At 46.8% G+C, this 25,531-nt stretch overlaps 1 protein-coding gene across 1 annotated transcript in view; it reads right to left on the minus strand.

Annotated features, from left to right (window-relative positions):
- Positions 1 to 607: 607 nt before the first annotated feature.
- Positions 608 to 25,531, minus strand: part of dlc1 (DLC1 Rho GTPase activating protein) — a 69,270-nt gene continuing 44,346 nt past the window's right edge. The window contains exons 5-17 of the mRNA XM_067250055.1: positions 18,125 to 18,196; positions 15,899 to 15,980; positions 14,346 to 14,409; positions 10,637 to 12,285; positions 10,308 to 10,487; positions 8,527 to 8,686; positions 7,066 to 7,273; positions 6,022 to 6,238; positions 5,762 to 5,876; positions 3,996 to 4,235; positions 3,009 to 3,226; positions 2,616 to 2,789; positions 608 to 2,336 (exon numbers count right to left, since the gene is read on the minus strand). Coding sequence (XP_067106156.1) covers positions 2,237 to 2,336; positions 2,616 to 2,789; positions 3,009 to 3,226; positions 3,996 to 4,235; positions 5,762 to 5,876; positions 6,022 to 6,238; positions 7,066 to 7,273; positions 8,527 to 8,686; positions 10,308 to 10,487; positions 10,637 to 12,285; positions 14,346 to 14,409; positions 15,899 to 15,980; positions 18,125 to 18,196 — 3,479 coding nt within the window. The 3' untranslated portion in view covers positions 608 to 2,236. The remainder of the gene's footprint in view (positions 2,337 to 2,615; positions 2,790 to 3,008; positions 3,227 to 3,995; positions 4,236 to 5,761; positions 5,877 to 6,021; positions 6,239 to 7,065; positions 7,274 to 8,526; positions 8,687 to 10,307; positions 10,488 to 10,636; positions 12,286 to 14,345; positions 14,410 to 15,898; positions 15,981 to 18,124; positions 18,197 to 25,531) is intronic.

Consider the following 25,531-nt stretch of genomic DNA (forward strand, 5'->3'; position numbering starts at 1 on the left):
GAAATTGTTTGTTTAAAGACATTGGTAGTAAAACCTGCGTACAAATGCCTGAGTTTTTAGTGTGTGTTTTAAAGCCTGTGTGTGTGTTCTTGTGCTATGCAACAGAGCTTACAGTAAATGTGCAGCCAGTTATGGTGGTATGTAGAATGCAGTGTGAGGACACATTTCTGTGTGCCTGCATGTGTGTCTGTGTGTGTACTGTGGGAAAGATTCCCTTGACCCACAGGTGGCCCCTGCTAGCCCCAACCCCTCCCCCTTCTGTTTTTCTCAGGGGGCTGGGCTCCTCCAGTCCTCCTTCTACCCCCATGAACCTGCTCCTTGCTACCCTCCCAGCTCCCCATCGCTCTCGCAAGCCAGCTGTGGCACAATGAGCTCCATTGTCTGCTGCTGAGCTTGGCCCTTATGTAAGAAGACCATGAGATCACCATCTACCCAACCTCCCAGTGCCCACCTCTATCCCTCTCGTTCTGGAGAGAGAGAGAGAGATAGAGAGAGGGGGGGGGGGTGAGAGAGAAAGAAAAAGATAGAGTAAAAATAGCCCACTATTTTCATTTTTAAATCAGCTCAACATTTTCAATATTACCATTTAAAAATGATCAACATATCGTTGTAGTTTTAATACATTTAATAGTGCACTTGAATGTGATTTTAATATGTACAGGAATAATATTAATAATAAAAAAGATAAAACATTTGTTCTTTTTTGTAACTTAAGCGTAACATATCCAATAAAATCACAACATGGTACAAAACAAAACTTATTGGAGGTATAAATACTGTTTATGGGGTTTAAATTAAAACATCATTGTCATGCGTTGTTTGGCATCATTTCATAAATGGACACACCCATCGTGTGACCTCATGGCTTAGCAAATTAGTCATTCACAATTAGCAGAAGAATAATGTTCCATTATTCGGAAGGAATATGTGAGCAAAGATCCCGATTAAGTATCTCAACTTCATTTAAGGCAACACTGACAGACATACACACAGAGAAAGAAGTTTACACAAAAGATGATCTTTCCTTCTTCGAAGTGACACATACGTTCTCTCTTCCCTCACTGTGTCCTCTTTACAGTAAAACCTGTAAAATCGCCCCCTTTATAAAAGGACACTCTTCTCTTTCTTATTTACTCTTTTCTTTACCCCCCCCCCCCACACACACCTCATTAGTGTGGTAGACAACACAAACTGTCATAATGTCCTCAGATAAATATTTGAGTGATTTGTGATTCAGGTGTTCACGTGGTGGCCATTTTTGAAAATTGAGTGAAATTTGTTTTCTACATATACCCATCTCCTCCAACACCTTTTTTGTCTTGAAAGCTAAACTTTTGGTCCATCAAATCAATCTTGGTCGCCATTTCAGTTTAACGCGACTATTAAAATGGCTTTTCCCTTGACATGGTGTTCTCGACACCACCAACCATATCTGCCCCCCCACCCACACTCTCCTATCCATCTCTAACATCTTCTCTCTCAATCCACCAACTAGCAAGTCTGGTCTCACTGTCACCTCGCTCATGTATTGCAAAAATACATTCTCACAATTATTTATTGATTTGGCAGTTCTTTCATGTACTGTCTTTCTGTTTATCGAAATATTTTATTCATCCCTCCGCATAACTGTAACAGAAAAACACACATGCACGTACACATGCAAGCACACACACAACACACAAGACGCACAGACACAACAGAATTTTGTATGTACACAGTATATCGCAACTGGAAGCCAGTGCATGGAGTATGTCTAATTAATTAATCAATCATTCATGGAAATGCAGACCGTGGACACACACACACACAAATACACACACACACAAAGTAATATTCTTGCTTCTCAGAAGCAGTAGCACCCCTTGCAAATTGTTCTATTCATCCCAGTGGCATCATTTCCTTTGACTGTGATGTCACATTGTCCTTCGCCAGTCACCAAAAAAGACAACTGGCACCAAAACAATGGGACGGTTCCAAACAAGGTCTCGTTAGTGAAGGAAAGTCTGTTCAGAAGTCGATTTGTCCAAGGTTTAGGCTTGTCGATCATTGTGTATATATAAAATCAATATTTATTATTTATTTAATCTATAAGGGAGTTTGGCTCCCCACCCTCAAATCCGTCTAGTCAGTGTTGGACGGAGTCTGTTCTGAAGAGAAGTCCGGGTGGAGACCTCAGAGTCTCTGGGTGTCCACCTGGGCTGGATTCAGATTTCGACTTTGTGTCCTTGGTCTCGTCTTATTTCTCCATCTGGTTGGTGAAGGACTCTCGAATTCTCACAACCTCTGCAGCACACAGGTGTCCATATAGCTTATTATACCACTCTGGGAAACGGCCCCTGAAAACAGAAACCGAAGAGCATGTCTTAGTGCCATTTTATTATCCATGTATAATGTGTAAGTATGTAAATTAGATGGAAATCATCTGTGTTTATGTAAATATCCCACCAAGACAAATCTGTGTAGGACTACACTCTTTTAAATACTGAGTTCAAGATTTATTCTTCTACTTTCATCGCCTTCAGAGGTTTTGTTGTTGTTGTGAACTATCCCTTTATCGATATGAAATATTCTAGTAAAGCTTGTTTTGCATCTGTCTAGGATGCTGGTTAGTTTACCTGAAGTCGGTCCTGGAGATGTGGGTGAGGCGGGACTTGTTGGTACCGCAAGGCTCGATATAGTAGCGTGAGCTAAGCACGTTGGTTCGCACACCCAGCAGCGCTGCTCCCTGGTGTTCGACAGAGGTACACAGCAACGCACACGCCCCCTTCGGTAGGTCTGTCACCCATGACCTGATGGACAGAGGACAGGACAGGAGAGGAGAGGGGGATTAGGATGAAGAGCTTGTAGAAACCTCATCATGAACCAACTAACCAACCTCCCAACCCACACTCTTCCCCCCCACACTCTCTCTCTCTGCCTCACTCTTCATCTCCCCCTCACTCTCACACTCTCACCCTCTCTCATCTCCCTCTTTCCTCCTTTTTCTTGTCCCTCTCTCCATCTCTTACCTGAGCACCAGGTGGTCTCGGGGCAGATGAGGGGCCATGCTGTTCCTGACGTACTGGTAGATCTCAGTCCGCTGGTCCAGAGTCTCGACCACCCTGCTCTCCAACAGGTCCTCGTCCCAGCGGGCCTGCTCCCTCAGGACCCGTGTCAGCACTTCCTCAGGCCCCGCGGGCACCTCCACGGACACCTTCCACAGACGCAGCGGGGAGCTGTCATGGACCTGGAGCGAGGGGAGCACAGAGAGCTGGAGTGGATTTGGAAACGAAGAGGAGAAAAGACAGTTGTCTTGGCTGTGGCTGTCAGATACAGAATAATGTATGTAATATGTGGGTTATTCTGTTTGGGCAACATTACACAACATCTAATGTTGTAATATCCTAGAGGCCTGGCCTCTCCTTATCGACCCCATGAGTCAGCTGTGTGCTGATCGCAGACCTTGTGACTAGGAGGAAGGCTGAGGAAGAGATAACCTGACCGGACAGAATGCATAGATAGAGCTGTGTGTGTGTGTGTGTGTTGGTAAAGACTGTGTGTCTATTTATTGAGAAAGAGTTGATTGTGTGTGTATGTTGCAAAATACTGCGTTTTTGTGTATTGGGAAAGATCTGCTTGTGTGAGTGTGTGTGTGTGTTCATGTCAAGATGATGTCATTCTGGGCCAGGGTCCAGTGCATTGGGGAGAGAGGGAGACTGAGGGCCAGGCTACTTTCACACGGATGTGTTTCTACACAGGAAACACCCACTTGTGCTTTTCCATAAGTGTAAGGAGAAAAAAGAGGGAGATGGAAAATAGAGTAGAGATGGTTTTTTTTTCTAACTAGAGTCTTTTTTAACCCTTCTTTAAACAGTACATGCTTAACACCCAAATAAAGAACATTTGTAATTTTCTTGTCTGAAGCAGCAACAGTCCTTAGAAGGACTTAGAAACCATTAGAAGGCCAAGGCACCACGAACACAACACCACCACAACAATCGAATGCTCTGTCTTACCTTCCTATAGGCCAGCTCAGCGTGCTCAGAGGTGGAGCAGCTGTCGTAACCTTTGAACTTGTCCTTGGCCTCTTTCAGCATGGCGTCCAGGCTGTCCCTGAGGTAGGTCTGGTATCCAGGGGCTCCGCCCATGGGTCCCTCCACTGCGCCCCCTGCCCCACCCCCTAACTCCTCCAGCTTGAGGGGCACCAGTGCCTGCTCCATGTAAGAGTTCCTGCAACGGTTCATCTCCTCCGGGATCTGTGGGAGGGAAGGAGGGAGGCTCGGGTTAGCACTAGCGTGAGGATTATCAACGCTAGCTGGTTAGCATTAGTTAGATGGGTTAGTATTAACATGAGGAACATTGACATACTCTGTAGTTTTAAATGGTTATTATTAGTCCGATGAGGTTTGCGTTATATATGTATGTGCAATATTATTTAACTGTAGCCCCATATCCTAAGCAAAAGCTTCAATTTAGCTATGAGCTTATGTCAAGGTTAGTCGATTTCGGGTGAACCTTCCCTTGGAAACCCAAAAAATCTAGTTCAGATAACAAAAAAGATAACATGCTACCAGAAATAACCAGGTGCAGTATCTTATCTATCTGGCCTCAGCCATCCTGATAGGAACCCAGCCTCTGCAGATTATATATTTAAAAACTCAGTTTGAAATCAGGCTCAGACAGACAAAAAGTAATATGGAAGCTTTTAACATCTCTGCTCTCTTCTCTTTTCCCGTCAAGAGTCTTTGCAATCAGTATAAAAAGCTCTCATCTTATCAGGCCATCATCATCATCATCATCACCCTAATCATCATTATCATAATCACTCTCATCCTCATCCACATGATCTTCGTCATTATCATCATCTTCACCATCATCATCCATGCCCAACCACTCAAAGTCCAGAATAAACACAATCATCGGAGGCCATCAGGAGAGGATAATGTTATTTCCATGTTCCAGGCCTACATCTGAAAGAGCTTAATAATTGAATAAGGCTTGTGGCTCGCTAGCTCAACTTGCAAGCTCAATGTCCCATGTGACTTAATGAAACACACACAGTGCAGTTCGTTTCCTATGGCTCCACAAAAACAGTTGCTCTAACCTACCTGTAGCCAACTGGCACCAATCATTCTGCTATCCACCCTGTATCCTCACTTTGCTATTATACAATCATAAACATCCTCACTGGACCTTGGGACTTTGACTGGCTCGCCGACCCCCAGAGTGGGATCCAAAACATTGTGGGTATTGCAGTGCAACACAACACAGGGGGGCTTTGCTGTGTTTCACCTTCCCAGAAGGCCACTTGCATAACTACTGCTCACACATTCCACAGGTTGGAGGGTAAACAGAAATATGGAGTAATACCAGGTCAGGTAAAAAAAAAGAGGCGTATGAAAGGTGTATGCGTGCGCTTGTGTGTGTTATGTAACCATAACATTGTTTCAAAAACACTCAGGGTGGATGAAAACACACAGGTCATGGATTAAGCTGTTTCGTAACCGAGACTAAACAAGTCTCGCAGGACAAAAACCCCACAGCGTGACATTGCTGCAGGACTAAGAGCCAGCTGAGGTCAAGACTGTTAGGTCCTCCAAGCACCTGACCTGCTCTGACCAATTCAAGAAACAGTCTGGGCGTAAAATCAAGCAACAGGTACGGAACAAGCCTGTATCCAGTAAAGCAAAAAAGTGTTTTCTGCCTAACAATCACAAAGTAGGCCATAGAGAGGTCAAACAGGAAAAAATAGGTGGGTCGGACACTAGGACCCTGCACTGACCCGGAAGAGCTTCCTGCACTCCTGGATCATGTGGGCCAGACCGTGGGTGGCTGCCAGGTTCTCGTTCAGGTCCCTCTGGTCAGGCTTCCCCAGGGTCTGCTTCCTGTTCATCACCCTACACACACACACTTTTGTTACACACACAAATCCACACCACCCAAGCACACACACACAGACGCACACACCTACCTACCCACCTACCAACACACACACCACACACACAAATGGCAACCCCTCAAACCCCCAGTGCCACTCCTCACCTGGGGGAGGAGCTCTCCTTGCGGCGCAGCGTGTTGAGGTGGAAGAGTGAGGGCGCCAGGCACACGGCCAGGTTGGTGGGCGTCATCTGGTTCTCGGCCACGGCTGCCGTGACATCGCTGAGCAGACACAGGAGGGTGTGCAGCGCCTCGCGACTCTCGTCCGGGAGGAGCAGCACGGCCGACCTCGCCGCCTGCAAACGCAGCTCCTTGGGCATGTCTGTGTGGAGGGGTGTGCGGAGGTGTATAGGTGTGTTGGTGTTTGTGGGTGCGTTGGTGGGCGGGTAGGTGTGTGTGTTTGTGTGTTGGTGTGAGGGTGTGGATGTGTGTGGAAGGAGAGTCAGAGAAATAATGGGAGAGAGATCGAGGGGGAGAAAGAATGAAGACAATTTGATTAGCTTTTCGATAGATGGATTCGATTATACACGACTAAACAGATGATTATCATGGCTTTGTGAACATGTGAGACATGTCCAACCATTCAGCTTGTTTGTAAGACCACATACACTACACCTTTATCTGTGTCCATCGGTTAAGCCTCAGGTCATTTTACACATTTCGATCTGGTTTTAAGAGATTGCACGCTAAAAAGTCAGTTACGTAAGTGTGTTTGTGTGCGTGTGTGTCCATGAATGTTCGAAACAAAGTACAACACAGCCAAGGGCAAACTTTCAGTTTGAGCTAAAGACAGTGAGTCATATACAAAGTCCCTGTCAATACTATGACTGTTTGTGTTCTTGTGTGTGTGTGTGTGTGTGTGTGTGTGTGTCTGTGTATATATGATATATTCCACACACTACATCATTCACCAACTATTTCCTGCTCTCTTTTTGTTTGTTGTTGTTACACATTTCCCAATCTCGCCCTCTGACGTATTGGTGGTGAACATGCATCTACACATCCAGGTGTGTGCTTATGGGTGTTCCTCTATCTCCACCTTTTATTAGTAAGTGTATAATGCATGTTGATGGATGAGCAAGGAAATGGGCTGGTGTGTGTGTTTGTGTGTATGTGCCTGCTGGTGTGTGAGTGTGTGTGCACACTTACATTGGTAGATCTGGAGGAAGGTCTCAGACAGCTTGCTGGTCAACAGAGGTTCCGGAAGGTCCCGGAAGTACTGCTTCAACATGTCCGCCACATCGTACGCCGATTGTCCCTCGTAGTTGACACCGCCCCCATCGGCGCCACACGCCTCGTTCATCTGACGAAGTGCCTGGATACGAGATTTGACTCCTGATTTCCTGAACAGACCCACCTGAGAGAGAGATAGATAGAATGGGGGGAGAAAGAAACAGAGGAGAGAGGAAAAATGTTGATAAAGAGTGAGAGAGAGGGAAAGGGAGTAAGAGAGTGAGAGAAGGAGAGAAACAGAGATGGAAAGAGAGGCAAAGAGAGAGAGAGGGGGGGGGGAGAGGCCATGAGAGTGTGTACACAAGTTTCATAAGTCTTAAACACACACCCATGGGGCTAGGACAGTGATGTAATGCAGATGGTGTCTGCTAGCCTGTCAGATGCTTCAGGTTATAAGACTCATGTAAACAAAAGATAAGATAAAACGTCATTATCCATTTCTGAAAATGTAGCTTTGGCTTCACCAGGTTCCATGTGCAATAAATTAAACACAACAAAGAACATATCAAAATGCATAACACAACTATCAGGCACACAAAGACACATGGAAAATGAATTGAAAATACACAGAAGCAAGATGAAGACATCTTAGAGGAATGCCGTTTACAATTCTCCCTCAAAAACCCAGCGAGCACATTTTCTATTAGCATGGTTACATCACAAGAGATCCTATTCTCTGCATTATTTCCAAGAGGACCCCGTGATGCCCTGAAGAATGCCTGAGGAGAAATACTGGCCTGTGCTTATCAATGGCCTTTTATGGGGGCTGTTTCAAAATGGCATCCTTGGGAAAGCGAAAGGGAGATGAGGGGGGGGGGGGAAGAGGCCTGACTGAAGAGACCCCTCATTCCCTTCCTTCCCTTCATTTCTATCCCCGTCTTTCTCGTCCTTTCCTTTTCTCTTTTTTCAGCTTTATTTTACAGAGACAGTTGGAGAGAGAGAAGGCGTACTAACCCAGGGTGCCCTTATTTTCCATTTCTACTAATCTTTCTTCCTCTCCCTATATACCACACCTTGCCACCTCACTTGTCTCTCTCATTTTGGAGACCTTGACCTGTCTGAACACCTAAACACAGGATGTGTGTCCTCTTCAGTGACACTCAGTTGTGATGTGTGTGTATGAATACGTGTGTGTGTGTGTGTCTAGGCAGCTGAGGGTGGAACCCACACTACTCAGCCTTACATACTAGCACAAGAGAAAAACACTTGAGCCCTGCCTAGGGCTGGGCTCAAGCTGGGATCTAAACCTGAGTGTGTGTGTGTTCTGTTACACAATGCCAGGTGTTTGTGCGTGTGTGTTTGTGCATGTGTGGGCGTGTGTATGTATTTGTACAGTAGATATATGTGTGCGTCCGTGTATGTGTGTGTGAGGGGTACCTGGTCCAGACACTGGTTGCGTAGGTAGCGCATGGCTTGCTGGATGCTCTGAGGTAAAGGCTGGCCCGTGCGTTGGACGTTGATGAGCAGCGGCACACCAAACACATTCCTGTCTTTGTAGTCGCGCACTTTGATACGCTTCATAAACTTGGGCACAACCCTGTAACATACAAACACACCGACACGCAGGAGCAAGTTAGCACGTAGACACACATGCGCACACTTAATGCCTTTCTTGGATAGCTCATCAAGCTAAAAACACTCCAATCACACACAAGGAGTGTAGCCCACTTACTAGAATAAACACGTCTAGACTTCAAACGCAATTTACTACCCTCCATTTGCATACACACACACACAGAAACTTGTGTGTGTGTGAGATCCCTGGCAGGCTGTTATGCAATAGAGAGCTGAGGAGGTGTATTGGACTATGACCTGCTCACTGTCACCATGGCAACAGAGTTGTCGCGACGACGTAAACGCACACTTAAGTAAACAGGGACAGAACAGACAATGCACCAGCCACTCTACAGGACAAACATCCTGGGCTTGACCCAACTAACAACAGCAGCACTCTCCTTGGGTGGCAAAAAATAGAGGTATTTTTGACGTAGGCTACAAGCATTTACGGTAATCATGAGTTAAAAATCTTTACATTTTCTGAAAAGAAAATATTAAAATAGGTTCAAAAAGGTTGACTAGGATTTCATGGGTGTTGATTCATAATCAAACACCAGAAATATAACATATTTTAAACATGTTATTTTTTGGTCATTACTAGATATGTTATCAGTCAATCTAGAGTTGCGAAGACTTTTCCGGTTATGTGTCAATGGCACTGTAAATATGATATAGCTAACACCTCTTGCTGTAGATTGTGGCACCTCGCTAGATAAAGTGTTGAAACCTGTGGCTTTGGCCCCTCGCCCACTTCAATATAATTTGTTAAGACTCAGTTACCGCTGAATGTGGCACTATAAAAAGTAAACTGACCAAAACTAAGAAGAAAGGTCAAAGAAGTGAAGGGGGGATAGAGAAGCCTGTCTCCAGGTTAAGGACAGAAGGATAAACAAGATTAGAGACAATAGAAGTGAGGGGGGAGGGAGGTATGCAAGGGTGTGTGTCGTAATGCAGTACACATCCGCTCTTTGTATTTGTGTCTGTCCCCCTCACCAACCAATGTCAATCTGTGTGCCGCCGACACACACACACACACAAACACATCCAGGGTCATATAATGGCTTTACAAATGCGCCCCGTGTTTTATGTGTGTGTGTGCATTTATCTCAGAGCCACAGAGCAGGGAGCGTCGGAATCTCAACCAGGTAATCGTCCGAGGTGCGGCCCGAGTACCGAGTCTTCGTCCTGACACTCATGTGCGTGAAAAAACCCTGATTGTGCCGTCAAGGGAGGAGCGCACACACTTGTTCCTGGCAATTAGCAGCGTGGGAAAAGAATGTGAAACCCTAGCCGATCTTAAAACATAAAATAGTGGAACGGCCTGGAGATAGACAGAGGAGGACAGAGAGACAGAGGAGGGATTGAGAGAAGAATGAGGGGATGGAGGGGTTACTGGGTGAAAAAAAGTTTCGAAAGGCCGAGAGATAAGACAGCTGGAGGCGTGCTGGTCCCTTCATGTCTGCCCCAGTACACAGCAGAATGATGGGAGTCTGAGTTGCGTGTGTCTGCCCTATCTGTCAGTCCAGCCACCTCAATTTCACCACAATTTCACACAAGTCTGTTTGCTCGTCCACATAAACACGATCAGTCCGTCCACTCACCAGCTGAAGCCGTGCTTGTTGGTTGGGGTGTGCTTCTCCAGCAGGGCAGTAAGTTGCAGCAGAGACAGCTTCTGGAGCAAGTTCATCTGCAGCACCGACTGGCTGCCTACCTGGAGCTGGGCCGTGGCCGGGCCAGGCCGGTGGGAGTTCTGGAAGCTGGGCCAGCGCAGCTTCTGGGGTCTGGAGGAGAGGGGGGAGGTGGTGGTGGTGGTAGGGGAGCAGAGGAGAGGTTGGGGGGTGGAGAGGTATTGAATACGTATAAGTATCGTAAATGAGGAAATGTAAATGTATGTTATGTATAAACGTGTTAGGGTTCAAGTTGTACTGACCTGTTGGAGCGAGTGAGGGAAGCCCCCACTCCAGAGTCCCTCCTCTCCCTCATCCCTTCCTCCCCCTCCGCCTCCCCCAGGGGGTTCCCTGTGCTGTCCTGGTCACTCCCGTTCTCCGCCTCCTCCAAGCGGTTCTGAAGGGGTGAGGACGGACATGGCGAGGCAGAGTCCAACGCCGAGTCGGAATCTCCCTCCTCCTCGTCCTCCTCCTCTTCCTCCTCCTCCTCGCCGGCCATACCCTCCGACCAGGCATTGACGAACCGCTGCAGCCCGCTGACGCGCTCCAGCACCTCCTCCAGTTTGGGCTCTTCCTCTTCCTCCTCCTCTTCCTCATGCTCGTTGTAGGGGACATTGTCATAGAAACTGAGGCGGCTGTCGACAGAGCAGGCGGAGACGCGGCGGGTCGGGCGGCGGAGGCTCAGGCGTCCCCCGGCGACGGTCAAAGCGCTATTCTCTGGCCCGTTGGCGTTCTCGTCACGGGAACTTCCGTTCCGGAGAGCTTTGGGGAAGGTTCCGGGCTTGTGACCCTCAGGGAGGTAGAAGAAAATCACTTCCTCCTCCTCTTCCTCCTCTTCTCGCCGCTTCACGCCTATGTTCCGGTGGTTTTGCTCTGCGACCGCTCCGTTACTAGCCTGACTCAACAGTTGCTGTTGGGGATTTTTGGAGTCTGGGGGCACCATTGGCTGCTGTTTGGACTGCTGTGATTGGACGCTGAAGGGGTCAAAGCCCTCCAGGTACATCCCACCCCTTTTGGTGGATCCCGCCGCCGTGCTGTGGCTCCGGGCGCGGGTCACTGGGCTCGGCGTGCTCACGGCGCTCCCGCTGCTAGCTTCCGATTGGCTGCTGCCGCTGCTTCCTGTGCTGCCGTTGCTGGTCTGGGTGGAGTACGACACCGAGTGGTTGCGGTTCAGCGTTTGCGTGTTCAGGTTGTGGTTGAGGCTGCCGATGTCCACGCAGTTGAGGCGGCGGAGCTTGTCGTCGTCCAGACCCTCCTTGATCACCGGGCCGCTGATTTCCAGTTTCCCGCCGAGCCCCACCCTCTTCTTCCTCTTGGACGAGGTGGCCACGCTCCGCAGACGCAGGCTCTCCATCCTCTTCAGGAAGCTTTTCGCCCGCGAGCGAGTGCTTTTCCCTCCTCCGCCTCCTTCTCCTCTCTCGACACCTCTGCCCTCTCCCCCCGTCCCGGGGTTGGTCTCGAAGGTGAACTGCCCCGTTGTGTCCAGCGGCGAGGGCGGGGGCCCGTCGGACAGAGAGTCCTCGTTGGCTCCCCCCGACCCCCCTGTGCCTGATGACGAGCACACGCTGATTACGGAGCTGGCCCGGGTGGCGCCGGCCGGCGCAGGGAGGCTTGTGGAGGCTCCGCCCTCGCTCCTCCCTCCCCGCCCTCCGCTCCCGTTGCTGTGGAGAGAGGCCACCTCCGGCTGCTCGCTCAGGTCGGTCAGGACGCTCTCGGAGCTGTGGCCGGCACGGAGCGAGCCCGCTGAGGGCCTCTGGTCCTGGGGGACCGGGGCCTGGGCCCCTCCTCCTGTCTGGGGCAGTGTGGAGGTGAAGACCTCCAGCTCCTCCAGACGAGACCAGCGCTTGCTGTCCCTCTGGAAGGTCCAGCGGCCACTGATGGCGCACGGCTCGTCCTCATCAGAGTCTTCGCTCTAAGGGAGGGAGAGGTAGGGGAGGGTGGAGGATAAGATGAGGGAAACAGCAAGAAAGAGGGAAGAAAGTGTTGGTCAGGAGAGGTGGAAACGACAATCACAAAAGTGAATTGTTACATGAAAAGCCCCAGCTTAATTTCAGATACAGGTTTTGGTTATGTTAGATTCATTTCCCCAGTACCACAAAGTACAGTAATAACATTGCCCCTCAGAATGACTGTACTGATCACAGCAGTAGATCACAGACCGGATCTAGTGGCTGGGAAGTCTTGAGAAAGAGCAAAGGTTACTGGAGATGGAATCCAGTCTGCTGACTCCCTCATGACCACAAGGATATTAACATTGATGAGGAGCAGACACAGACACGAAGGGCAGCTGCTAGTACTGTGGAAATGGTCCATGACAAAATAATCCCACACACAAAATCACTGTTGCACACAAAAAGAATATCTCTCTCACACACAAACACACACACATTCTCCACTTCTCCCCTGTTCCCACTGTAGTTTATTTGCCTCGGGGGAGCTCCAGAAAATTCCATCCTGACCCTCAGAGTTCACACTCTGTCCGTGTCAGGCCACGACACACACAACACAGCAATACACTGTTTTACATCAGATACATAATTTATACTTTCTCCTTTGAAGAGGAGTAGTCTAGACTTCGTAATCCCTGAAAGTGATTCTATAACACACACACACACACGTTCGAAGCAGGGGCACGGGAGACCGGACACTTGAGAGGTGGCTCCTTCACGGTGGATAATAGCTGTGGCGACAAGAGTCCATAAAACAGAAACACCGGGGTGTTGTTTAACGACAGCCCCTCTCCTCACTGGGGCTTTGATCAGCAGAACCAGTCTGGCTAAGAAGATGTGACCATGCACCGCTGAACTCTGTCCTAGCCAGCGTCAGTGCAGAATGAGGTGGTGTTAAGGGCTGGATGCGCGAGTACTGATATGGTGCTACTGGAGTGACAGAACATGGCTTGAGCTGTGACAGGAAAAAAAAAGAATGAGAGACAGAAAGAATGAGAGCAAGAGAGGAAGAATGAGAGAGAGAGAGAGAGAGAGAGAGAGAGAGAGAGAGAGAGAGAGAGAGAGAGAGAGAAAGAGAGAGAGACAGAGAGAGAGACGTGGCCCGAGACGTGAGGAGATCAATGCATTCCTAAGAAGTCTGGTTTGGGGGGGATGTTGGCTTAAAGTGCATAACTGCTCTCTCTCTCAGTCTCCTTCTCTCTCCCTTTCCTCCCTTGTTGACTCCTTCAATAAAGGGTGACACACCAAGGGTCGAGGGTCAAGCCTATGTGCAGTAGCACACAAGGGAGCAAGGATGGATCTGTTGAGTGTTTGGGGAAATTACTGCGTTGGGGGTTAAAGCTAGCAGAATATGGACCAGACACAAACAGCTACTTCAGAGTATGTTAGTGTGTGGTGTCTAGAGGTGTGTTTAAGCTTGTCATTCATCAAAGATGACCAAAGTCGTTTTGGTGTCTTTTGTTCCAAGGAGCACACGCAAGTGTGTGTGAAGGAGACCTGAATAGACATGCACAGTTTTTCTTTCTTTCCCACACACTATGACCACCAACCCCCTTACACACACACACACACAAACCTGTACCCCACACACAGCCCAGAGGAGTATGGTTTGGTTGAAGGCAACACAGACCTGGACTCAACATACTATTCCCTTTTATGGCATACTGCAAGTATGAGGAAGTCTCAGCTAGAACACAAGAACGGGGGAGAGCGCGGGAGCGGAGGGAGAGAAATAGTTTACCCCTGCATTTAGACATAAAAGCCATCTTCCCTTACCCCCAGGTCACATACAAGGGACTTGGAGGAGAGAGAAAAAAATGACAGGTGCCTTCTCATTAAGAAGAGATGAGAGGAGATCTTATTTCACCCTGTGGCTAAATATGAACCAAAGTTGGCACGTTAAGAGGAAAAGTCAATTGGGGTAGATGAGCTGAAGAGGGGGATTTTTCACTGTGTAGTGCGTTTGGTGGAAAGAAAAAGAATCCTGGAGAGGAGTGTGTGCGGGTGGGGGGGAACAACTTACTCTTTTTCTCTGTGGCGAAATCTCCAGCCTCATCAGAGCGCACTTGTTGAGAGTGTTGAGTCTCCTGTACACACGCAGACACACACACGCACGCAGAGAGCGACAGACAAATTAGAAAAGGTGTTGTGACTTTAGATCCAGGTGCTTGTAATAAGTGTTAGTTAATGGATAATATGGCCTTAGTAAGTTAGGAAGTCTTATTAGCATTTATGTAAATAAGCATCTTGTAGGGGCCTTATTACCTATTAACTAACGCTAATCTCACGACAACTCTAACCCTAGCGCCCAATTTTAATAACACTTACATAGTAAACGGTAATAAACATTTTATAAGGACTTTGACCTATGAACTAATGCTTATTACAAGCACCTGGATCTCAAATTCTACAGAAAAGATTATTTCCAAATATTGTACACACAAAGCTCTCCCCACTTTGACCCAGCCGAGTCACAAAGAGGAGGAGGAGAAGGGGGGGGGAGAAAGAGGGGGGGAAGAAGACAGAGGAGGGAAAGGAAGAGAAGAGGGAAAAGAGAAAAGCGGATGGCTTGCTAATGAGCTGCTGATGGATAAGCCCCAGATAACAGGGGGAAAGAGAGAAGGAGAGAAAGGACGAGAGAAATGGGGGGGCAGTAAATCTGCTAGAGTGTCAACTAAACTTCAACAAAAATGGGGGGGCAGAAAGCTTATCCCCTAAGCCACCTGGTGGGGGGGGCATCCCTCCAGAGGGTTCTTAAACAGATCATGTGACAGTCCAGAAATGGAGGGAGGATGAAGAAGGGTCAGGAAAAAGAGAAGGAGAAAGAGAGGGGGGTGGATCTGTTCCAGATGTGTGTGTGTGTGTGTGTGGGGGGGGGGGGCCTGATGGTCAGGTTGAAGTACAGTGGCTGAACGCATCCAGACACACATGTGCATCTGCCAGGTGTGTAGGCCTCCTGCTTAAAGGAGTTGCTAACCGGGCCAACTAAAATATAACACTGCATGAGTATCACAAGAGCTTTCCTCCTGGCAATACATGAGACTACCTCTTTCTCTCTTCATCTCTTCCCACCTCTCTGGAAGCTTCTAAATAATTTTGTTCAAAACCCTCTGGGCTGACACGCCACCCAGGTGCTGGCAAAGATGGAATGTTCTAGGTGGCCTCCCAAAGAAAAGAGAGGACAAGAAAAAAGTACAGGAACATAGTGTGACTAAGGAGCGGACAGTGGGGAATGTAAGGGAGAGATAAGATGGATGTCTGACGGAGGGATACAAAAGGTAAACAGGGGGGGGGGGGGCAGCATGTATCACAGTACATCGCCTGGAGGAGGAGGGTGTCAGAAAGGGAGTGAGAGAGAGACAGAAAGAGAGAGAACGGGAGATAAAGACAGAGAGTTGAAAAAGGAGAAAGTGAGGAGAGGGTGACCCAGCGAAACCCACCGCTCTCTAGCTCTTATCGCTTCTCTTTTCATGTCATCTGTTGTTTCAGAATGCTTTTGAAGATTACACGCACACAGTTCTATATCTCTGTACTGGTTGGTGGTAAATAAGGGGAAACGGTGGATGACGACCTCACCTGCACAAGGCCTCGATGGCGTCTCTGTCCAGGAAGTCATGGTCACGCGTGACAGAGGTGATGTCAATGGGGAACTGGCCATCTGGGAGACAGACATAGAGTGAGAGAGATGGAAACCGAGAGTTAGAATGGACATTAGCTGCAGATGAGAGAAGATTGTGAACTAAGTTTTAGGAAGATAACAAAAATCCCTTCTCTCTTTGGGGGACCTGTTCAGATATAAGGAGTCCCTCCAACCCTCACTCAGAGAACCCACTCCCTTCTTTCATCACGCACACAAACGCACACACACACACACACAGTGAAAAGCACTGGCGAGGAAGTAGGGTCTTAACCGACCAAATAAACACAGCTGCAGCTTTTAGACCTAGGCAGCAGGGGGGTGTGTGTGTATGTGTGTGTGTGTGTAGTGGCGGGAGAGTGGGGGGTATCATTCATAGAAGAATGACAATAGGTACTCCATTCCAAAAGAGTTCCTGCTTGCATGCCTGCCTGCCGGTCCACCTTACCATCAATAAAGATAGTCTCTAGGACAGAAATTACATGACAGAATAAAAGTGAAAGAATTCCACAACTGTCGGCGATTGCATACAGGGGTGAAAGAATGACCTAAATACCGAGGAGGAATGCCAACCCAGGGCCCAGCCCTTACAGGAGATAGCTTGAGCACAGCCCCTAAGGGGCGAAAGGTGATAAGAAAAACATTCTATTCAGGAGGTAAGCACTTCTACCTTACTGTACTCAAGCAGGAGGCTATCTGTCGGTTTATCTTTAGAGAGGGCAATAGACCTGACAGCAGAGACAATAGAGATTTTGATGAGATTAAAACAGAGGGAGAATAGCGGGTCTTACGTCAACAGAAATTCCATACCGGACAAGGCGGGAATGAATCAGCAAGTAAACTGTTGAGTAAAAAAAGGTGTTGCAGGGAGCCATGATTTATAGTGGTCGTGCGTGTGTGTGTGTGTGTGTCTGTATAACAAAGGCGTGTTGTTCTCCTACTCTGTCAGGGGGTGTTCCTTTGTGTGTTTCATGTGCTTGTGAGACCGTGTGTGTGGCTACACTAGAATGTGCCCTGCGTATGGCTTGGTCACACTCAACCTTAATCACTCTACCCTGCCATTTTGCCTGCTGGACGTCCCATTCCGTCCACAGATAGCACACCCTGGTCGGGCTTGGTCTGGTGACAGGAGATGAAATTCCCACAAAGTTGATTTTATCAGGCTTCTAGTTGTGACGGTCAGATAAAGGACTGTGGTATGTCTGTGATTATATGACAAGCTTAGTTGTTTACCTTCTTTTGATGAATCTTTGAATATTTTTTTGTTTTTTTCTCAGTTGACGGATGAAAAAGACATTAAGGGTTGAAAAGGTTTTCTTGTGGAGGTCAAAAGATGAGCAAATTGTTGTGACTCTGTGATACTTCGGTCTTACAGCACTGTTTGAATTAGTGTACTTTAGAAGGGCTTCTTGGTTTGAAGGGAGGGCTGTACCTTTGCATTTGTAAATAAAAGAAGCCAATGACACCAAGTGAAAACACACCCCTCGCAAATCAGGAATGCCCCATGTGTGTGTGTGTGTGTGTGAGTGGCTGGGGGTAGGGATCTACTGCAAAAGCAAAGCAATTGAGGTACATGGGTTGGAGAATTACATTAGCACATTAAATGACAGAACTGACCACTCAAGTGAAAGGAAGGACAGAAGAAAGAAAACAGGTCTTGTGTCTTGTTTGATTATCTCCTTGCCTATAGAGTGTGGTCCTGGATTTAACCAGAGGAAGATAAAACTATCCCACTTACTGAGTTGACAACAAATGACCCATCAACATTAACGTTGACATTAGCATAGCAAGCTAATTTGCTCTAAATGGGATCTCATGAGCCATAAAGAATTTACCATGTCACTGGCTTCTGCAATTTCACAACGTTTTTAAAAATAAAAAGCGTGCATAATAAATGTACCGGTAGTCTGGTGTTTTTTGAAAAACAGCCTTAAAAAAATTCAACGGTAGCCTTACCTAGAAAGGCAAACTGATTACATCAGTTTAAATGTGAAATTATGTGATTTTCTCACAAAAGTAACTGTGAAAAAAGGATTAAAGTAATTTTTCTCCTAAACTGGGATTATGTTAGCGTTTTGATAAATTGCTATGGCAATTCATCTGTCAGCATTGGTGTGTAGCAGAATGGATCAGGCACAGCTGAGGAAGGTCCCAGGGGTCCTTACCTTCATAAAGCTGGGCGTACTGTGGGAACCCTGCCGCCCGCAGCCAGGTGCACGCCTCTTTGGCTTCAATCTCTGGAGGAAGGGAGAGAGAGAGGGAGACACAGAGAGAGATAGAGAGAGAGAGACAGAGACAGATAGAGAGATAGAGAGACAGAGAGAGAGAGAGAGCGAGAGAGATGGGAAGAGACAGTACATTACAATGTATCACGGACAGAGACATAAAGGATGAACAACCCTGTAAAACAAACATTTAAAGACAACAAATATCTTAATTTAGGTGTAAAACAAGGGCAAGAAGCAACATTTTGATGCAGTCAGAATATGGCTCGGGCACCTCCAAAAGGCCATAATGTGAACCCCCTGACCCTATCAGCCAGCCCACTTCCTTCACTCCTCTCTCACATGCTTCTAAATCCCTGGCACTAGCATGGTATACAATACCCATATTAGCCTCCTTCACACGCTACGTTGAGTGTGTGACATTGAAAACACTGGCCACACATTCTTTTCCCTCACACATGCATTCTTTCCTTGTTCACACATAACTTCCAAAGGAAGGTCTCCAGAAGGGTGCTAAACAACACCCTCTCCACCACTTACTGGGGCCCCAAAGCCTTCCTCCACGTTGTCAGAACAGCGTCTCACAAAATCCCATCTGTGTTCATGGTCATTTTAGACATTGACTGCGACATTTGGGACTAGTTTGTTAAGTGGCGTTAATGGTCATTGGGGCGCCACTGTACTTCTGGGGAGACATGGGGACGAGTCTCAATTAGCTGTGAAAACTCTTTCAGACGGTACATGCCAAATGGGCCGTAACTCAAACCTGCCTTCCCCGGACTTTGAATCAAATAGGTTTCAAATGATATCAGCTGAAATAATATAAGCACTTAAATTATGTAATATAATATTAGCTTGAAACATTCACGGTTTTTATGTATTATGTGTGCACTGGCTCGGGTTTATTTTCAGACTTTCTTAAGTAAGAACATTAAATCAAGTAAAGCAATCAGACTTCACAAAAAGCGCCGGTCATGCCCTCTATATCTCCTCCAGTCTAATGGAGCTACTTCATTCTCTCTGAGTCTTTCTCGGGTAATTGTTGCCGTCCCTGAAGTGTGCAAGGGTGGTACGCTTCATCTTTAGAACCAAATGGGTACCCAGTTCCAGCTCACTGGAAGACAAAATTACAGCAACGACCTGGTGTTCTAACTCTAGCACGAGGGGGAAAAACACTTGAAAAGAAGAGAGGGAGAGATGCGAGCATGTGTAAGAGGCCCTTGTCTTTTACCAAGGGGTGAGCGGGTGCAAGGACAAGAGAGACATATATTGCATGTAAAATAAAACAGGAGTGGGGGGACCTGAAATATAATAAACAGAAAGAGAGAAGGCCTATAAAAAGCCAAACAGGAGAAGCTTAATAGGACAGAGAATAAGAGCCCAAAAGCTGGTCGAATGGGAGAAACAATTCTTCCATTTCAATTTCAATCTTACAGAATATGCAGTGATCTGACCATTTCAAAGTTCTTTTCAGTGCTTTCATTTCCCTGCGCCAGCTACAAAAAGGGCCACATGTTGACGGACAGAGACAAAAAGAGACAGAGAGGGAGAAAAGAGAGAGGTTTCTAGAAGATCCTAGAGCCGGGACCAGGAGCCATGGGCTTGTGGTCTTCCACCTTATACCTGTATTTACATACTAACAGCAAGCCTAGACGGCAGACAGACCCTCGGCAGCAAGGCGTGACACGGCCCAGACACACAGGGTCTCCCCACGCCTTCCCAGGGGTCAGGGAGTCCCACGGCAAGCCTGGTGACACCCGCACGCAACCAGGTGTCAAATTACACATGAATAGCCATGTTTTGGACAACTCTTTCATGTGCCAAGGGAGCCTTCTTTTCTCTTCTGAGAATTGGAATTGCATTTCAGCCTGGCTGCGGTGCTGTGTTTGGAGGTTGGTATTTTTAGAAGGCTGTGAACCCAAAGGAACGTACAAACCAAGGAGTAATTATACCAACATTCTTGAATTGCTGGCACACATTGAGTTAAGGCTTCCTGTTTGTGTGTAAGTGTGCGTGTTTGCAAGGCCTGAGCTACTTAAAAGACAGTATACTAATTGAAATGTAGATAACACATACAAATAGACTGTCCCCACCCATCTATCTCCATGAGCTTACAATGCATTGCATGCCGTCTCCTCTGCCCCCACCCCCTGCAATCTCAGTCTACAATAGCTCAGACATGTCGGGTGTGTTCTGTCTCGCGTCCTCCTCACCACCAACCCTCTTCCTACTATGTCACTTCCTGACAGACGGCTTCCTCGCAGGAAGTTAGCAGAACTGAGCAGTGCTGGAGTGACCGTGGGCCACCCGGCAACGAGGCCACACCTCCGTTTGTTCCTGTCTGAATAATAGGGGGCATGGCGGCCAACACAAACACACACTCCATTGGTTGTAAGGGCTGGTTTGCCAGTGCAAGCACCTTGTGGTTAAATACAGACCATGACCTCTACTGTGGCGCTGAGGCACAGAGTAACACTTGGAATGTTTACATTTTGTTTAGGTAACTTTGAGCTTAACGGTACAATAGATAAGATTTTTAAGTAAAAAAAAAAGCTTTGTTAAATATACATGTGTGAGCTAATGAGGCCCTCTGAGAGTTGTTTAGCAACACAGACGGTTTGGTACTAGTGGAATGTCAATTTCAAATGTTTGAAGTGGCCTGTCACTTTCCAGCCAATTAAGTTCCAGCCAATTGCCTTCAGCAAGACAGGCACTCCTCCTTGACTCATTTTGTGAATCATTGTCCATCAAAGTCAAGCTGGAGGAAAGTGCAGAAGTTCAGACAAGAATGACATGGTTTTAGCAAGCAAACACATCTCCATTTCTAACCTGAGTGACTTCCTCACTTCTGGGAGCAAAAACTGGAGGCCAGCTTTCCTCTGGCATTTCTCTTCCTGCCAAGCAGATAGGGAATACACTACCCTCTGCCAGGGAACAGCCACCCCTATCTTCCTCTCCACATTCAACCGTCCTACACACTTTCATCTACAACCTAGCTCCATCTCACCTGTTGGCACACACAGATACACACCACCAGTTTGGGATCTTATTTTAGATACCTAATTAAAGGAGTAATGGTACTGCATCTTCCAATGTCCGTCATAAAAACTATTTGTTTTGATGTACTCATATACTGTTTTATTGTATGAAAAGAAGAGAGAGTCAATAGGTTTAGTTGGAAGAGAATGGATGCTAATAGAGATTTAATGTGGATCACAATAGGGCTTTCCTGCAGGAACTGTGCCAAAGTTGAAGCTACTAAAAGGCCAGACAGGCCTCAGTGCTCTCCCTCTCTTCCCCTTCTAAAATTACCCAATGGCACCCCACTGTTTTTCCCTCCACTTTTCCTTCGTCACTCCACCTTCGCTCATCTCCTGGCATGTTTCTCTCTCTTTCTCTACTCTGTCCCATTTCCTTGTTCCCCCATTTTCCTGTGACAGGAAGTTCTCACAATCACCGACCCCTACTTCCCCTGCCCAGTGCAGGAAGTAGAGAGAGTCTGTCTTGGCTGAGTTATGCTGTGTGCCATAGCATTCCCCCTCAATTGCAATGGCTCTGCAGTTTAGATATACCTTTGTAAACAATTTAAAGGTGAGTTGTTTGAGAGTCTGCAGACAGATATCATAGCTGGGAGATTAAAGGGAATAATGGGGTGTAAAGAAGGTGATCCCCACAGAGACAGGTAGAGAGGAGGGATGAGATGGGGAGAGATGCCTCAGAGAAAACACAATCCTAGCTCAGGTATTCCCTTAGAACCTGATGAAATGCTAAATATACAGTGTATTACAGAGTATTGAATGACTTTCAAACAGTGAGCTTGGGAACATTGAAACTGTATATGAAGACCATTCCCTCACACACTTAAATGTTTGACACATTATTATCTCTAATGGCCGTTCAGACCCAAAACAGATGTTCATGGAGAATGTAAACAAGTTTCAATCCAACATTTGCTAACAAGCTGTTTTGGATAGATTAAGATTCTCTAGAGATTCAGACTATTACAAAAATGAATATGGAAAAATAAAACAGTCATTTTGCAGAAGAGGGTATCGGGTTCTTTCATTCCAGACCAGAGTCAGGACATCTGGTGTTCCCTGAGAGGAACCAGCCTGGAGGTAAGTACCACCATCTGCCTGGTGCCATAGGATGCCTCTCTACTCCACACATGGGCACGCGTGCACCCACACACCCCAACACACACACACACAGACACAAACACATGAGACTGATGTTAAGCAACCCCTTGGTTGGTTCCGCTCATCCAGGGACAGTTGGCGCAAACACACAGAGACACACACACACACACACATCACACACACACACAGCTGGCCCAGATATATCAACACAATACGAACCCCCCAAGGTCTCTCCATACACTCTGGTGACAGATTTATATTTGCACAGGGCCTTGGACCCAGATCAGGTGGCCAGATCCCCATACTCCCACATCCAGACTCAGAGATAAGCCTTCAACAGACCCACAGTCAGATGGCTCTGTGTGTGTGTGCGTGTGTGTGTTTGAAAACACCACCAAGGCCAAAAGAAGGATGGGGCTTAGAGCAAACATAGCTGTTTCTGTACTGCTTCAAAACCAATGAATGGTGGTCAATCCCTCAGAAAGGCCAGGGCCATGTTTCCTTCCTGACTCACAAAGAGTTCAGATGAAGCGTGCTTCCTCATTCGCACCCCTCCCTGCTAAACCACCGTCCACAACTACACTCCCTATGACTGCCCAGTAGAGAAATAGACAGGCAAAAGGGAGAGAGAGAAGGGAAATAAAATAGAGAGCAGAGAGGTACTGTTAGTACACAGATACTAATAAATAAAAGACCCATCTACCTAAAAAGTAGAGAGAGTGCTGATATTTTACTGTATAAAATTCAGAGAATTGCTCATCACATGCCAGGAAAGCTGAATGAGTTGAATAGGGAGGGAGGGTGGGGGCAACACACACACACAGACAGCAGACTAGACAGGGTGGCACTAGGAACATCCCTGGCCTGTCTCTCTCCCTTCCTTCGTCTCCTTCCCTGCCCCCTATAAGCTCCAAAGTGGCCCCACAAGGGAGTGTCTCTGCTGGCTCCATGATACTCCGGAGAGCCCTGACAAAGGCTGTCACATCCCTGTTTACTCCACACCATGACCTGTGTGTGTGTGTGTGTGTGTGTGTGTGTACACTCACTTAGTCCCAAATGGAATGACAAACTTACTTTGCACAACACTCAAATCAACCGCCAGCCACTGTCTTTTTCGAGCCTATAGCTTGAAATAACAAAGAAGCCACCATACACACCAAACAGTTAACAAGCACAGTTAAGTTCTGAGCCGAAATCCCACATAACACAAATACACAGACGCAGCCCAGAATAGCGTCTGGGAACGCCACTGCACAGAAGGCGCTTCTCTCAAGCTCCGCAGCAAAAGGCCACCAGTAAAGCAAAAGGTGGTCTACGTGAGCTTATTGTGCTCATAGGTAGGCTACCAACCGGCGACTGAATGAACGTTAAGTCATACAAGACGCACAGTATGGGTGTGCTGTGCGTAATGGCATGAAGTCTAAACAGAGTTCCACAAAAATGTACAGACAACCGTTCAATCCTAGTCTTAACTTCTGAAAGAACGCAGGTCTCGGTTAACGAATCCGTTCTTATCTTGAAATTCTGAGCTACGTGTAGGAGCGATGGAGACTAGGGAGCGATTGCGAGGCAGGGGGATATTGCTTATCTGACAGCCCGTAAAGAACCCTTAGAGACCAAAAAAATGCTGAGAAGCTGTCTCAAAACATATACTTGAAATAATATAATACAATAATAATAAATCCTTGTAGCCTGTAGGTAATTCAAACTAATTCAAAATGCGCGTCTCAGATGCCGGAGAAGATCAATTAAAGGTTTCACTAAAATATTTAGGTGTTTCCACTTATATGATTCATTATAAAAGACTATGAACATTATAAAACACGTTTAAAATATAATTTCTTTTTTTCCAGAGGTATGAGTTATCTAGACTACTTACGAGTCAAAATCATAGTGCTTTCTCGGGGGCACCGGAGACTCAACATAAACCCACTAGTCAACTCCAGCAGCTCCCTGGTTCAAGTCTTCACAGCTTTACTTCCAGTTAGATCGCAGCTCGCATGATAAATCCAATGAGTCGAACCTCGCAACAACAACAACAAATAATACACTCTAAATCAAAATACGTGTAATTCCAGAAGTCTTCTGGCCAACGCGTAATATGGTAAATCCATATTTACTGTTTTGAATTAAAGGCGACGTAAAAGTCCTCGCTTTTTAGATACAAGGTTCTCCACGCACTCCCGTAGGGCGGTCTCAAGCGCGAATGTGAATGAAGGAGGGTGATTCAGGCTTTAGGAATGGACAAATTCAGCCACTGCTGGCTCCACCTCTACGTAGCCCCCTCTACCACACACAGCCCGCCTGGAAACCTCACAAGACCGGAGGACTGACTTTCTCCCCACTCAACCGTATTACATACAGAAACCATCGGGGGTAGATGGTAAACGTCTGCCTGGACATCATTTTATATGACCTAATTAAATAATTAGTCAAGAAGCGTGTTGTGCTCAAAACCCACTAGTGGCATCATGGTATTAGCATAAACGAGAAAGAAATAATTTAAAACGTACAATTGCATTTAGGCGCTTGATTTAGACAGATATTTTGCTTCAGTTCTTGCTTGCTCCAAACGTGTTACAATTCGTCCATGCGACTTCGGTGGTTCGACAACCCAAGCTATTCACTCGGCAACCATTTAACATACACTTACACATTAACTGTAGGGATGGTTGTGAGTCGGTCTATTGTCACAGGCCAGGATTGAAGGAAACGCCAGTCGCTGACTGAAAAGACGGGTATTATGCTAATGACAGTCACCGTGAGCCTACAAGGGAGCAGGCAGCACATTTACCACACTTTTACCTACAGGTTGATACAGCAACAACACATCAGTGGCCAGTGGGCACCAGTTAAAGAATGCTAGAACTGGCAACTGTTTGGACCAGCATTAACACAATATAACAAATCTAATTCAACCATGGTATTTCCCCAAAACAATTTAAGACTGAAAATATCTGTTACCCTGTTGTTCAGTCATCTGTCAATACATTTTACAGCAGGAACATTTTTAATAGATCTGGTCAATAGAACTGTTTAATGTGTGTCTCTCCTCTCTCTACATCAACTGGTACTTTCATCATTTGGAATGTGAGATTGCTGACATCACACTAAAGTTTTCCAAACTTGAATAGCTTTTTGTGGAAGAAAGTACACATTACTCATGTCTGCATCTCTCTCTTTCTTTCTTTCCCCCTCAATCTAAACT

Source organism: Osmerus mordax, chromosome 14 (genome assembly GCF_038355195.1).
Source record: "Osmerus mordax isolate fOsmMor3 chromosome 14, fOsmMor3.pri, whole genome shotgun sequence".
Classification (NCBI taxonomy): Eukaryota; Metazoa; Chordata; class Actinopteri; order Osmeriformes; family Osmeridae; genus Osmerus; species Osmerus mordax.